This window comes from Actinia tenebrosa, unplaced genomic scaffold, assembly GCF_029948245.1.
Source record: "Actinia tenebrosa isolate PJP-AT-01 unplaced genomic scaffold, QUT_ActTen_1.0 PGA_scaffold4__44_contigs__length_22323623, whole genome shotgun sequence".
Classification (NCBI taxonomy): Eukaryota; Metazoa; Cnidaria; class Anthozoa; order Actiniaria; family Actiniidae; genus Actinia; species Actinia tenebrosa.
The window spans coordinates 5312612-5328824 of record NW_028292581.1 but is presented as its reverse complement, the minus strand read 5'-3'; the positions used below and the strand labels follow the sequence as shown (position 1 = coordinate 5328824).

General features: G+C 37.6%; 1 protein-coding gene across 3 annotated transcripts in view; it reads right to left on the bottom strand.

The window, feature by feature from the left end:
- Positions 1–849: 849 nt before the first annotated feature.
- Positions 850–16213, bottom strand: part of LOC116298369 (uncharacterized) — a 28936-nt gene continuing 13572 nt past the window's right edge. For all 3 annotated transcript variants that reach the window (XM_031706794.2, XM_031706792.2, XM_031706793.2), the window contains exons 11-23: positions 15983–16126; positions 15753–15847; positions 14934–15020; positions 13349–13407; positions 12415–12529; positions 11933–12070; positions 11233–11348; positions 10431–10634; positions 7775–9882; positions 4080–4168; positions 3006–3031; positions 2754–2832; positions 850–2203 (exon numbers count right to left, since the gene is read on the bottom strand). In XM_031706794.2, the coding sequence (XP_031562654.2) occupies positions 2054–2203; positions 2754–2832; positions 3006–3031; positions 4080–4168; positions 7775–9882; positions 10431–10634; positions 11233–11348; positions 11933–12070; positions 12415–12529; positions 13349–13407; positions 14934–15020; positions 15753–15847; positions 15983–16126 (3410 nt within the window). In that variant the 3' untranslated portion in view covers positions 850–2053. The remainder of the gene's footprint in view (positions 2204–2753; positions 2833–3005; positions 3032–4079; positions 4169–7774; positions 9883–10430; positions 10635–11232; positions 11349–11932; positions 12071–12414; positions 12530–13348; positions 13408–14933; positions 15021–15752; positions 15848–15982; positions 16127–16213) is intronic.

The following is a 16213-nucleotide window of genomic DNA, read 5'->3' as shown; positions in this document are numbered from 1 at the left end:
AGTAGTCCCCCTTCACACATACACAAAAAAAAAAAAAAAAAAAAAAAAGATCCAATAAGGAAAAAAGGTTTGCACTCTGACATGACAGCATATTTTGAATTTATTATATTAAGAACCTGCTTCGAGGCGCTAAGAGAACTATTACTATCATATATGTTGTCTTTAATAACAACGTACAAAACTCTACCAACATATAACTATGAAACACAAGAATGTGGAAAATAAGAAAATTAAACAATATTCAAGAAAAAAATTCAATGAGATTTTTCCTTGCGAATTTTAAACAGCAACAGCATCGTTCACCGTGGAATCTTGAGGTTGCCCTAATAACTACTTGAAAGTACAAGTTTGCTATCGATCTCCCATAGTTTGTTTTGTTTTGTTGATTAGGTAATTTGCATTTTCCCAGTTGAAATAAAGACTAATAACTCCCAGTTGAGATCCACGGGATCGCGAAACTTTGACGCTAACTTTAAGACGCGAGATCAAAAATGTTTTACGCCCCCAAATAGACTTTTTTACTGATACGGCGGCCATCTTGAATTATGGGATGCGGAGGGGGCAAAGAAGCGAACGAAAAAAATGTATAAAGCATATGGTTGCGGGGTAACGCTTTCAAATAATTTGAAGTCTTTGTGTTTCGCATTTTGTTCCAACTACCAGCAAATTTATTTTCTTTTTATAGATGTAATTTTCGTTGAAAAGCGCAAAGTTGTATAAAAAGACATCCTGACATCTATAAATTTTCGAATAGTTGCCCCCTTGGCATTCCATAAAGTCTTGATTCAAACAATACGTTGGTACCATGAGGTCATTGTGATGCCTATTTTCTGATTATGAAGCACATGGTAATGTTATATTATACTTATTTTATTATTGCAATAATAATAATAATACATTAAGTAAATTTCTTTCTTTTGAACAAAAGTAAAATCTATTTCTTACTAAAAATACCACCAAAAAGCTTTCGAAACCTGTGCAAGCACAAAATCTAAGAAGACTTCATAAAGCAACAAAGATCTAGCAATATCATAATATAGACAATATAAACACATCAGTCCTGATAATGGCATATCACTTAAAGTGCTTATAAGCCTTTGCACGATATTTTCAGAATTGATTCTTTAGATAGTGCATAGTTAATTGTGAAAATATTTCGTCATTTGAATGTCGGGTCTTTGAGATACGAAGGTTTATATTCCCAATATGTTAATGACTATGACGTAACATAAGGGATCATTTGATATACAACACCGCACTCGTTCTGGAATACAGTATTTTAAAAGCATTACCCTTTTACTCGTGACTCACGTAAAGTTTCTTACAATTTTGTTTTCAAAAAATGTCCAGCGTTCAATAATAAAAATTACCACAAAATAACTCAAATCCCTTGTTACGTTTTCACAATCAACTATTCACTATTTAAAGAATCAATTCTGAAAATATTGTGTAAAGGCTTATAAGCACTTTAATTATATACCATATCTAGAGCGGTATATAAACAGTCTTGAGAATTGAAAGAAACTAGATAACTCGTAACTTGAAACTAGTTATTAGATATTATTCAGTAAAATAATTTTAATATATTTATCATATGTACATCAAGCCACCCTTACCCAGTGTTAAAATAGTTCATTCATTCATTAAACGGATGAATCATTTTGACTTTAATAATTGCCTATACTTTACTAAACTTTATTATACTCGTTAGTTTTCTACTAAGAGAACTCGATTTCTTTCTTTGTGTTATAAGTTTTACTTCAGTATATTGATGGACTAAGCTAAGCGTAGGCTGTGATGTCAAGTATGCAATATTCACTAGGGAAGTTTTTCCCGACCATTAAAAAACGAATAAAACGCAACAAGACAATAAAAAATGATATTGCACTGAATTCTTCGAAATTCGGAGTGGTCGACGGTCTTGTCAGTGATAGCCTCGTTTTTATTTCAACATAAGGTGGTACTGTTTACTTCAAGAAAACGTCGTCGTGGGGTCTCTTTTATCCCTTCCCTTCCCACCCATAGGTTAATTCTACTAATAGGAATAATTTGGCTATGAGTTGTTTTGTTCAACATTACGAAAAAACCATTCGGTGAATTTCCTCAGCTGACTGGATGCTGTCCGTAGGTTTTCGTTCAGTTTCTTGTTTTCTTTTAGTGCCCTTTTCAAATCTGATTCCACGCGTTGCTTTTCTTCACCCTCCTGTGAATAAATTAAGCATTTTTATCATTGATGAGAGCACATGTATATGGGGCTCTTCAACCTTTCTCTCCACTTTTCCATTCCTGATATATTTTGTGAGAGCGATATGGGATATTTAGAAAAGAGAGGGTAACAAGTGGTGTGGCTTTCAGATTAAGGGGGTGACTACAAGTTCTTCTATTACTTAGTATAGTGGCTCCTAACTCTCCTTCTATACTCAAACTAAGTCTCAAAAAGAACACCATGCATTTGACCACTAAGCCCCCCCCCCTCCCCCCTTAACGATTTCTCAAGGCATGGTGCTTGGAAAGAATAGAGCTACAAAGGAGAGCTTAGAACTAAATAGTTGGCAACAGGAAAATGAGAAAACAGGAAAACGTCGTCGTGGGGGATCTACTGGAATCATTTACTTGGAGTACACGAGCTTCTCAACTTCATGCCTGATGTGTTAAGTTGGCAAATGGAAGCATGGGGAGGAAACTCTCAAGGAAAAATGAGGAATTAAGAAGTGATTTGAATCTTATAATTAAAGTGTATATGTATTTATTACCTTCATCAGGGCATTCGATACAATAGCTAACTTCATTTCTAGCTCTGCTTCACGACCAATACTCTCTCTTGTAAAAGAACTATCGAAAAGACAGGACTGTGATTAGCTTCCAAAGAGGGTAGGGTAATGTATTCTGGGATAACACCTTAATAACACCACAAGGATTATCAGAAGAATAAGAAATAAAGCAGTGTCACAGCGTGCTGAATTATGGTGTGACTATGTATTCTCTTGAGATAGTTCACAACTTACCTTTCTCCACCTGATGGCTTACTTGCCTACAAATAAAAACAACATAAAGTTTAATTCAGAAACACTATAGAATAGTGTTGCAATTTAGATTAGAACAAAATAATAAATTGGCTATTCCTTTGTTCCTCTCGCAAAAAAAATAAAAAGAGAAATACTCATCAATGTGTATCAGTTAAATAACCTGAATAAACACACATAAAAAGATAATATCTACTAGAGTGAGTTTAAGTCTGACCCATGACAAAAAAGTAAGTATAATGTATAGTAGTAGACAAGATTTCCGATGTTTTCTTTTGTTTTGCTTCAGCTATATTTACCAATTATACAAATTTGTTTCACGAGGCACGTAGTATCACTCTAATATTTACAATTTTACTATGGCAGGGATTGTAAAGCCACTTCATCAATAATAATGTATACATTTTAACTCCCTCCATTACTATGTGTAATCCCCTCCAAAATGGAAACAATATTTCTATGACTATTTTCGGGGTTAATGTTTAAGATGCCTCCGAGGATAATTCAACAGGTAATGGATTTTGATGAACCATTCTTCGCACACCTCAGGAATCACAGACTACAGTGGAAAACAAAATACCCAGGAAGTGACGTGAAGTCATAACATCAAAATAATTAGACTCGACATCAATTCAACCCGACTTTTCTTTTTTCTCATTAAGAATAATTTGAATAAGAATAACTTGCCTGTAAAATGAAGAGTCTCGTAGTATAGAGGAGAAAATGGCGAACATATAAAATTAAATGCGAGGAAATTTACGGTTTCGTGAAACATCATTCATTTGGAACAAGTAAACACGACCTCAGTTAGTTCGAAATTTGTCTGACTAATCCCTTATCAAAACTTGCTTTGTAAATGAAGCTATAGCATGAAATCCTCACCGACGTATCTCAATTTTCGCATGCGCTTGTTCCCTATGGTATTTCTTTTCGAAGATACTGTAATACTGTCTTTCTTGGCATGGAGTTAAGAGAGGAAATATCGAAGAACCACCTAAAATGACGGTTACATTCGTAAAAACCAAAGCCAGAGTTTGGAATAGTTTAAATACTTACAGTGTTGGCTAATAACCGGTCATCGAAACTATGTCTTCTTGGCACGACAGGGATGTGAAACTTGTGTGGTCCATGTGATTTGCCACGACCTAGAGGAATAAAAAGAATAGAGAACTTAGAGACAATGATCTATACACGCTGATCTTGTACACAGGAGGTGATGTCATGTTGTTAGAGTGTCATCATTGTCGTCCATGCTCTCGATATTCGTTCTGTATGCATAGATAAATTAAACACATCACGCCAAGACTTGAATGGACTATAAGCAAGTGTAGTCAAATGATAATCCTCTCACCAAAGTCCGAATACTCATTTACTAACTTTTTATATACATTGGAAAAATGTTTTGTTCATCGGAGGCCATGAGGACTTACTCAAGTTATTTGCTTCCAAGCTATTCGAAATAAGTTTGATTTTCTCGACTTTAGCTTCTTTCCACTGCACAACAAGGCAATCGCCAATTTTCCCAGGCATTTAGACAAATCAGGAACAAATATACCGCAAAACAACTGTTTAGCGTTTGGACTCCTTTCTTCGTAACAAAAACAATACCGCTATCTTAAGTTAATCAAGTAAGATTACACCTTTGTAAACATCTTGGAAAACTTCGATAATTATTTGCACAAGGTAAGCTTGTGTTATGAGACTCGTGTTGGAACGAAGAAGACTCGATGTTAGAACATTCCCAAGACCGTTGGATGATTACTTTGTGCTGTCAACATGTGGCAGTTCCTTAAAATAATTCATGTTACACATCATAAGAGCACCCTGTCGAGAGGATGGGAGGAGAGGGAGGGGCTATTTAGTCACTTTGGATAATTGAACATCAATTCTTATGTCACAACGCAATAGAGTGCATAACCATGTATTCGTGAAAAAATTAACTAACACAATTTTACAAATTAGTGCAGAGTTTAAACTCATTGCAAGCAAAAATATAGAATAAATGGTTTAAAATAAATCACTTATGGTTGAATGGCACTGTCACTTTTAAGGATAACTTGATTTAACTGCAAGTAACTTTAATAAATGGACAATATGTAGTAGCTAAAAATATTGGGAATATTTTACCAATAAGAAAAGGAACACTGCCCAACATCGTTCAGCATCTTTCTCCCATATGCGAATATTTATGCAAGGATATTTGGATTGAAATAACACTAGCATAACACGAGTGGATCAGCATAGGTTTGTTTAGTCAGCCATGCCTAATTATAGTGCCTCAGTGTTTGTGATGGGAATATTAATGTCACTACACGAAAACAAATAAAAAATGCTAAGTTATTTTAACAGGGATTAAGTCCGAATCAACCAGAGGGAATGTTGTCACGAACATCACGATACCAAGAAAATTGTACAAATATGTACTTACCTGTTTTTCTTAAACAAACTATATCATATAGTGCATTATTTTTTATAGACTATGGCAAAACGTTTATCAAATGACTTCTGAATACAAGAGAGAAATCCGCATATCAAAAAAAAACACATAATAATAAATGAGTAGAGGTCAGTAAAATGAGATGCAAAGGAGTTTTCGTTCATTGTTACTAGGCAAGGACTTCAATGATGAAGTCAGTCTCGTAAAGCAATATTATATGAGTTGCCGACGAGTGAACGATAAAAATCAAGTTTAAATAACAACTACAAAATTATAACTCTAGAAAATCAGGCAATTATAAAATAAACCAGTCAATCAATTGAGATACTGTATTCCTAAGGTTTTACCTTTGGACCGCTTTCCAAACGACCAATTCTTCATTTCGCTTGAAAGCCTAACAATATAACGAACCACTTTTGCTTTCAAAACCAGAAAAATAAACTGTTCCAGCAGCACGATAGATATCCGATGAAGAACAAACGAAAATTTTCTCAGCGATTTTTCTAAAATAATTTGTTAATTTATCTTTAAATAAAAGCCATGTTTTGTCGTTCTTGCTTAAAGTCGACGGGATGATATAAGCACCGTGTATGGCTTTGAGTGCATGTCAGATGGATAAGTAAGAGAACATCAATATTCATGCACCAATATGCTTATTCCGTTTGATATCCGAGTGGATCAAAAACTCGGAAGTTTTGAGCAGCACAAAGGGATATTAATCCATACGTGACACGCAGGAAGAAATACATTTTTTTCTAGTATATAGTCACATCGTGTAAAAAAGAAACTTTTGATTAAATACAGACGTTAATATAGAAATAAAACTCTGAATAAAATAATCGATGAATACGCGACCAAGCCAAGTCAAAATAAAGCTCTAACGAGACAGGTAACAGCAGCTCTGTCATTTTTCCGATAATTGACAATTTGAAGGATGGTTTTCAGACTGTGACAAATGTGTTTTTTATAGCATCTTAAGAAAATAACTTTAATTTCATAACTTTTCTTAATTTAATGTAGTCGTTAGCACAAATTCTTTTGTTTCTTTGCTCTTTGCAATTAATGGTAATATGAAAGTGAAAATTCTTCCCTTTAACTATTCTGCTGCGACGCCAGAAAGTCTGAACTAAGTCATTACGACGACCAGAAAATGAAAAAGGGACTGGCTGACTTGATCCGGCGGAATAAGGGAAATTAAAACTAAAGCCTAAAAGTGCACATAATTCCTTCAGTAAGAGGGTAACAGCTGGCCTTGCTTTCATTACATACAATACACATAAAGACAACGTTAGCCCAGAGATATCTAAGTCCTCTTTCGCTATAAACATAGGAAACCCACTGCTATTAATTATGAACAGAGCTATTTATACCACAGGAATCCCACTCTCTGAAAAAAATACCATTTTTTTCTATGAACTTTTACGTTAATTTGTATACAATTTCGGTTTTTAATAAGTAGTTAAATATTGTGAAGCCAGTTGACGGAGGGATGACAAAAGCGGCACCACAACAGGTATTTGAGTGCCCTCGACACACCTTAAAAAGTACTCAATATGAAAACCGATGGCATCAAAAAGATAAGGTTACCGTCCATGAAAAAAAAAAAAAAAAAAGAAATTGAAATGTAATCAAAGAAACAAAGCCATCTGTTAAAGGCATGTGCTACGAAAATCAAATTTCCCTGCTCCTTGTTGACTAATATATTGCGGAGATAGGTATCGAAGCTTATTGAAATAATAATAGAAACTCAGAAGTTATGAGTTAGACCTAATATGACTGTAAGATAACCGATCAGCTAGCCGGGCTATCTGTTAATCTTAATTAAAATACAGAGCTAGGGGTTATTATCATCACACTGTGTTGTATTGTATTTGCCTGTGGCTGGTAATTTTTGTAATTTTTCTCGCGTGGTTAAGGCGGCTACACAGTATCATGAACTACACGAAACCTGATTTTTATTTCAAAATAAATTACAGTAAATACAATAAAATACTATTTCTTTTCTTTTTCTTTTTCTTTTTCTTTTTTGGCCATGATTTACAATTGTGATTAGAGTCATAATAGGGAAGCAAATGATGACCTCGAAGGAAACTGAAAGTTAATTCGCGTAGTGTATTGACGGAAGGAAATAAATAACCTCACAAGTGGAATCACTCAACATTTTCAATTCAAATCTGAATTCAAATCAAAAGATGACAAGAGACTATAATCATGTGTATGTAGTATGACATGGAACTAAATCATCAACAGTCAACTGAAATATCACAAATCACCAGAGACAATTTCAATGCGAATAATAATCAAAGAAACTTACCATGACTTTTAATTTTTGCCATCGCCTTCTCCTTCTTCTCTCGTTCCTTATTCTTATCTCTTTCTCTTCGTTCGATTCTGTCTTTATCGTCTCTGACGGTGGACTGGTTCTTGGACAACAAATCTGACGCCTGCGTCAGCGAATGTAGTACATCTTGGGTGACAACAAAATTCGAATCGTGTTTGGTTTCTGCTGTAGCACTTAAAAGGCGCGCGGTTTGATCGACCACAGAATCGGTCGGTTCCTCGCTGGCACTTAATTTTAACTTCGTTATACGGGCTCCTTTTAAGTGTGGGTATTTATGGGTACGATTGTCCCCTGAGGATCTTCCCCTTTGTTCTTCTCCATCCTGCGGGAAACTAGTCGACTTGGTGGTTCTGTCAAACGTGGGCTTGACCTCTTTGGTATCAGTCCTACTAAGATCCCGCGAACCTGCCCCTGCCCTTAAGTCCTCATCTGATGAGTCGCTATCATTCGGTTGCCTGGAGACGTAGCGATGTTTGCGACTTGATTTATACCTAGGAAGAGTTGATGCTTTTTCGTCTGATAAACCAGAACCTCCTGAACTGGACAATTTTATCTTTCTTTCGGATCTTACCACAGGTTTTACAATACGAGCTTCGGGTGTTCTCGGGATGGGGGGTCGCTCTGTTGGTTCTAGTCTCTCACTTCGTTTTCGCCTACTGTGACGCCGTTGAACTGGTTCACTAGTATCTTTAGTCCTTGATGAAGTAGCGTACACTTCATCACCAGATTTAGACCTTCCCGTTAAATCATTCTGCGATGACACGTGTTTACTTCTAGAAACTTTTTCAACCGCATTCACTTGCGCCTTGCTGACATCTGCAGGCGTACTACGGCTTTTAGCATGGTAGATCTTTAACCCTTCCACCCCTTCATTCCCTAAAGCATGTCTCTGGCTTTCTAGTCGCTCAATAACGTTATTTCTTTGAGCTAACCGTGCACCATACTCCTTGGTCTTCGTCGTGCTTTCGCGGATAACTTCTGTGTTCCCGCGAGACACTTCGACAACAGTTTGGATCCTTCCCTCTGTACCACCGAGGTCTTTCTCCGCCTGTTGTAACTCCTCCAGTATCAGTTGTACCTGGAGCTCCTCATGGGACAACGCCCTTGCCATTTCGCTCTTTATTTCATGCGCGACAATCGTCGGTGTCATGTTACCCTCCTTTCTGACTTGTTCTTGTTCGTTTTCATGCCTGTTAAGGGATTCTGAAGACCTTTCTCGTTGTCTTAGTTTAAGATCTTCAGTGGATCCTCTTGGACTTTTTCGGCCGCTTTTTCTAAGGTTGGAGGTTCTATCAAACTGACCATAATCGTACCTTGGTGAGTCAGTCACGTTGGGCGTCTTGAAACCAAAGGCCTTTTCAATCTTATCCATTGTCTCAGTCATAGACGCCTCGTTGAGTTCTTCATTCTCGTGCGTATACGTGCTAGTTGTGGTCACAACAGCACCAAGTGTAGTCTCCTTATAAGGAACTTTTTTATTCTCGCCATTGCTTTTCTCCTTTAGGTTGTCTTTAGGGGTGTCGTACGCAAATCGTTGATGTGAATCATAGTTATTCTCGCCATTTCTTACTGACGATGGATCCAATACTATAGCCTCGCCATCTAAAACGTCATGATCGTTCAATACATTTCGTCGATGACGATCTGAACGCTGCGAGGTGCTGCCGAATAAAGGCGTCTCTGGGGGCTTCGGGCTGACACCTGGCGACTGAGGCCCACTTGCTATAACATAGAGTGTCCCTTTAGAAGTAGGAGCTTTTAAGGTGACTCCCACAGAACTAGGTACGGGATTCCTTTCCTTCTCCACGACCGGCGAAACTCCACTCCACTTCGGCCTTGGAGGATTCAAATTCTCATACGAACTAGATGAGCCCTGTGATCCGTGGTTAATTGGGGTCCTGAAATCATTTTCGTTGCCAGGTGTCACCGTGATTTTGTAGGCAGCACCGTACGAAGGGGTGTGGGCACGCCCATCGTCGTTGAGAGTCGAGGAACTTCCAGTGACGGACGATATCGAGCTGTTGGTCGAACGGGTATCCTCACGTGATCGGTGAGGTTTTAGGTTTGAAATGATGCTAGAACTGGAACCAAAAAAATGGAATATTAGTTTTAGCCTCGACAATCTCAAATAAAACAGCATGCTCTGACAGAAATTGAGACTATAAAAAATAGCGTCCACAATGGTTACTGAAAATTTGTCAGCAATAGAGGCATTGCACCATGCATCACGTGATGGTAGCCATAACATGAGGCAGAATTAATCCGGTCTATTCTGATTAACATCAGAAAGAATGTAATTATCCAAGGGTAATGTTGTGCCTCCTGTCATGGCTGCCATCAAGGGATGATACAAAGCTCCAATACAGTCCGTTTTCAATCTTGTAAAATACTTCTGCTTTTTTGACTACAGACTCATTTAGTTCGGGTCAAGGTTAGCGTAAACATTGTAAACGAATATTAGCGGTAAGCAACAGTAAAACAAAAATGCACGCTGACTTTGAGTACACAAACACTTTGAAATTATGCGGGTCTTCACGAAAACGCAAAGAAATATTCTGCACACAATCGAACACTACACCTAACCAATGAAGAATTGGAAACTAGATCATTTAAAAGATTTTAAGCTCACCTTCCGTCCGTCTCCATTTCGTCACCCGATCTCTTAGACTGACTTTTTGGCGCCACTCTTGGAGGAGCCGTGAGATAATAGGCCGAATGATCACGTGATTCGTGATCATCTCCTACGGACGTGGCGCTGCCACCATATGACGAGATGGTACTCGTAGAAGATCTGGCCGACCACCAGTAATGTTGATTGGAAGCCTGAACACCTCTAAAATAAGATTAAATAGAAAATGCATTAGTCATTTGTTTTTCATATATATTCAAAACAAACGTTATTGCTTTGCGAGAGGAACACACCTTAGGCCCTAGTTCCATGGTCAAGATAGAAATGTCTTAAATTTTTTTTTTTTTTTTTTAACAAAACACCTTACTGGGGAGGACGAAACAAATGTTACAAGGCGGGTTTTAAGTCTTACTCTTAGCTAACTTCCTGTCATTCTTGTTCAATTCAGGAGTATCCGTGGGGATCTTCTCCCTCTAAATGCTAACTGAAAATAAGTGAGGGATTAACTCAAGGTCTTTAACCTAAACAGCAAAAGGTCAACAGAATAAATCGAATCCCTGTCGTCTCCGGTTTTTCCTCCCTCCTCTCAATAGCGGCTGTCAGAGGTGTTAAATTGCTTTCAATTCAACACCGCCGAGTTGCGCTATTGATGTACTTGCGGTGGTCAATAGCAATAACAGTGTTCAAGACTCAGGATTTGCAGCTGCATAAGTTGCTTCATATGCTGCGAGGATCAGCTCAATTTGATAAAATAAAATAATATAATATAAAATAATATAAAATAATCATCATCATCACTCACTTTCTGGGTTTCCCACTGGGAAGTGGAGATACGACAACTACTGTCACCGAACCAGGTTTTCTCAGAATCTCAATCATCTGTTCGTGGGTTAACGTGGCCATTATCAGCCCATTGATCTGAAATTACATTTACAGGTTAGCCAGCATCAAACAGTCATAACACTTAAACAGGGGCAGGGAGGAATATACTGATACTTTGTTTCATTTTTTTGTAGAAGACAACAGTTTTATCTCTGGTGTATCATAATAACAAGGGTTGTAAAGGTAGTGGTAATAATTGATATAAGATGATGAAAACTCCAATAATAGTGGTGATAGTGATAATGATCATTATTATGGCTATAATAATTGTGGTAGTGTTATGGTGATATATTGATGATGATGATGATGATGATGGCAATAATAATAACGATAACAATGGTATTAGTAGTTGTGGTACTAAAGGGGGTGGTGAGATAATGTAATAATGGTGATGATGATGAAATGATGCTAATGTTAATGACGGTGGGGTGATAGAAATGATGATGGTGATGATGATGATAGTGATGATGACGATGATGGCAATAATAATAACGATAAAAATGGTAGTAGTAATTGTGTTACTAAAGGTGGTGGTGAGTTGATAATGTAATGATCTTGATGATGATGATAGTGATGATGCTGATGATGACAATAAAAACAATAACACAATGATAGAATACCTCTACTAATCTACACCCGTGTCTCAGCCCAGCTTGCCAGGCATAGCCGCCAGGTTCAACATCAGCCACCAAACCTTCATACTGTACGTGAAAACCAAGTTGACCATGAACGTTACGACGAAGCGTTATCGTCTGCGTCTGCAACGAAAAGTTACTTTATCACGTTAACAATAATCAGAGAACGCGGAGAGAAAGAGCTGAGGGTCGGAGCTTTATCCTCCACAATTTTTTCCTCTTTTAGAATTATACACACTAGTCTTCTATATTTTCATATCTCCCCCCCCCCCCCCCCCCACCCTTATAAACACGCACACATGCACTTTCGATAGTTAACCGTGATGCTTCATAATACGTGACATGAAGTTTACCACAAGAGCGCCGATAATTTATGATCGCCCGGCGTTAAGATTTTGATTTGTCTGTAAGAATTGATGAAAAAATATTTGTTAAAAAAGATCAAATTAATATTCATAGTTCGTTACCTGGCAACCAATAGTCACAGCCTCTAGTCTACGAACAATCTCAGGCAGATCATCAGAATCTGAGGTTGGGATGTTGAGGACCAGGCAGTCACCACCACCATAAAACACTTTGATGCTAAGAAAAGAAAAAACACAGTCAAAATGAGTTATATAAAAGCTGAAATTATGTTCTGCCACTGGTAACGTTTTACACTGGTTTTCATAGACCAGTTTCCGTAAGACCGTGAAAAGCTCACGGCACGAACACGGTCGTGTCACGGCTTGGCATACGCGAGCCCAATCACATTACACGATAATTTGCTCTTCAATCCCGAAACACGGCATAAACACGGCGCGGATACAGTCACACCAAGGTCACGGCTTTGCCAGTCCAATCACAATGCACGAAATAATCTCCGAATCAAAATTCTATAAAACATCACGGTCGCAGTAAGGCACACATACGGCACCGACTTTTTTACAGTCAGACGAAAACTTCTCTAACTTGATTACGCAATCATTACTGCTCAATGCGTCTGGGTTTTTGGCGTTGGTCAAGCAATCATAAAATACCAACTCCAGCCGTTCGAAATTTAATTGACTTAAGACAAAAACATAGGTATGGACTAAATGCTAACAGGTTGTCTGGGCTGCTGAATTATCATTTGAAATTGGGTATGAAGCAATTTGGAATGAGATTTTCAAGGCCAAATTATTGGTCCTGCATAAAGATGATGGTTGCCTTAGTAACTCCCCACCCCCTCACTAAGGCCCTTTTTTATAAGATAAATGCCGATCATTTTGTCAAATTGTTTTTATGATCAAATTTAGACTTTTGACAACATTTTAGCAAAATCCCAATGTTTATGAACATTGAAGCCTCCAAGCACTGAACACAATATGTAATAGCACAGGAATTTGCATTGAACTGTTTTATATGTATATCATTAATTACCTCGACGACAATGACGTCCATCCTATAATGGCCTTGGTAGGTACGCTGAATAATGCCTCCTGGATAGAAAACCACAAGTGCAACCACGTTATGATACTAATACAAAGACCAAATACAAGGGTGCGGTGAAGGTCAGTTTTGATTCAGAGGGAGGAGTTGAAACGTGAAAACCACAAGTACAACCACGTTATGGTGTCATAAAAGGCCAGTCACAATATGCGGCTTACGTTATGATCCGAGCGAAGGATCGAAACACCAAACAAATAACTATCTTGTTTCTCGTATTTGTCAATACAGGTTATAGTAGCATGGTTTTGATCGAAACACCAAACAAAGAACTATCTTATTTCTCGTACTTGTCAATTCAGGTTATACTTGCGTGGTTTAGTATGTATGGAAACACACGGTAATGACATACAGCACGTAAACGGTACTACTTGCTAGACTCTAGACCTCTTCGGCTTGGGGTAATGTTTTCCCATTTCAGACCACGTGCCATTCCCTTGAGAATAAGATTATTTGTTTGAGCTGTATCCATATTCATGTATCTTCTCATGTGCAACTGAGCGTAAACTTTAAACAAAGAAATGATACTCTAGGGAATGACATGTGGTCTGAAATGGGAAAACATAACGTCAGAGCCGAAGAGGTCTATTGAAATGGCTTCACAACATTTTCGTATGGGTTGTCCAATCACAAACGTAGATGCAGTTAAAGTTACGGTAGACAAGAACAGACGGCTAGAATGCCTTAAGGTACGGAAATGCCAATTTTCAATTTCGTACCATCATCATAACCGTGCCGTGTCCCGCGATTTTCCAATCAAATCTATTTTAACATTGGATTATTATAACATTCCCTAGGGTATCATTTCTTTGTTTGACGGCTGTGCATGAAATGACACATGAATGTAGATACAACACGAACGAAAAATCTTATACACAAGAAAATGACAAGTGGTCTGAAACGGCAAAATATTACGCCCAAGATGAAAAGGTCTATTAGTAGGTGCGTGGACAATATAATACAATCCGAACATGAACGAGAGATAAACGAATATCCTATCTTAAATTCCACGTTGAATAACATTAGGAAGTGCGATACAGTGTTACGTAAAAATGCACGAGGAGAAAACTTATTGCTGACCATAATGTGGCTTTTGTGGGTCTTGGAAGGTTTTTTTAACAGCAGCACAAGGTCGTAGCCATCAATTGGACAATGGTCCGGTTTAAAAAAGATGGTCCTATAGACCAAATTCAAAACTCGCACCGATGTGAGGCTTAAGTTGCGAACAAAGGAATCTGGCTTGATTCGTGACTTTTGAATCACGCCAGATTACTTTGAGTCACGCAGATCCCTTTGTTCACAACTTAAGCCTCACATCGGTGCGAGTTTTGAATTTAGTCTATGTTTTTATTTTTGTCATAAATATTTTTTACGAGGGAAAAAATTGTTCTGAAGGTAAAACGTGTTGCGGTTAAAACCTGATCAGCCGTACTGGTGGCTACGGCCTGCACAAGTTCACGATACAGCTTTCAACACTTGACCATCGAAAACATGAGGTAGTTTTCAGGGATATACGCACCTTGCTCGATGAATCAACAAGAACTAGCGTATCTGAAGATATTGCCATAATACAATCAATCATGGTGGAGTTTCTGTAATCTTCAACCTGTAAGAAAGAAATACATCACGAATTTAAATAATGCATGCTATTGATGCTTTTCGCTGCCGCCATGTTGGATGGATTTAACAAAAGATTTGTCATTAGTCTCGTTTGTCATATCATCCAACATGGCCGCTATCCATGTCTCTCGCCATCCCAATCTCTTGGGAATAATCGAAAACCAGCTATGCGTTGTTAAAATCAAAAGACTGCAGCAAATCGATGACATTAGTTTTGCAAAGAAAATCGTGAAATTCGTGAATTCTAAGGAATCAAAAATTTTAATATGAAAGAATTTTAAAAACTATTATGGTATAGAGTCGGGGGTAAAACGTCATCTCGCTTCAGGCTTATTATGCATGCGACATAAAGTTTGAAAGCGATGGAAAAATGATAAAACATCTATGACGTAGAACAGATTAATGGTATTTTGAATATTTCAATATTGAACTAGTTGTAAACATTGGAGGCAATAAATGAAGGTTATTATAAGAGATACTTCTTTAAATGCACGCCCTCAAAGACTACTTAACCCAAGTAAGTAAAGACTTCGCCCTAAACCCCAGCACTCTTTTGTTAAAAACCAATCATGCGGGAAGCATTGGTATTAACAGGGAAGAGCGAGGCTGAATTCAAAACCTGGACTTGGTTGGTTTTTAAAACAGCGGCCCTCGGTCTTGAATTTCAACGCAAACCCTCGCCCTAGCGTTTTAACCTTTATTTATAATCTGGCATTACCTGAACACTCCAGACTAGCCCTCCTCGAACAACTCGCTCAGGACAAATGGGAGGATGGACTTTTTCTTTCTTTTTCCCTGATAAAGAGAATTTTCCTACAAAACGAATAGCAAAAGGAGTGGTTAGATGAGTTGTTTTATTTTTACAAAAAGTAGGTGTTTTGAAATATGAAGAAGACATGCATGTAAAAATGTTTAAAAAAATAAATATGAGCTCCATTTCTAACTTACCAAATGATGACTTGCTTGCCCCAGACTCTAGGGTTGTATTTGTCAAATAGTTTGTAGCCAAATCCTTAAGGTATTCATGTCTTGTGCGAGTTGCCATGGTGCTGAATTTCTCTGATTTGTGTGCTGCATTCTCAGCATTAATTACTGAAAATAAAAACAAAAGATTTATTCATCTCAAGCTATATTTTATTAAATCAGGGCTTGAAAAAGAATTTTTTTTCAGCCTGCCAT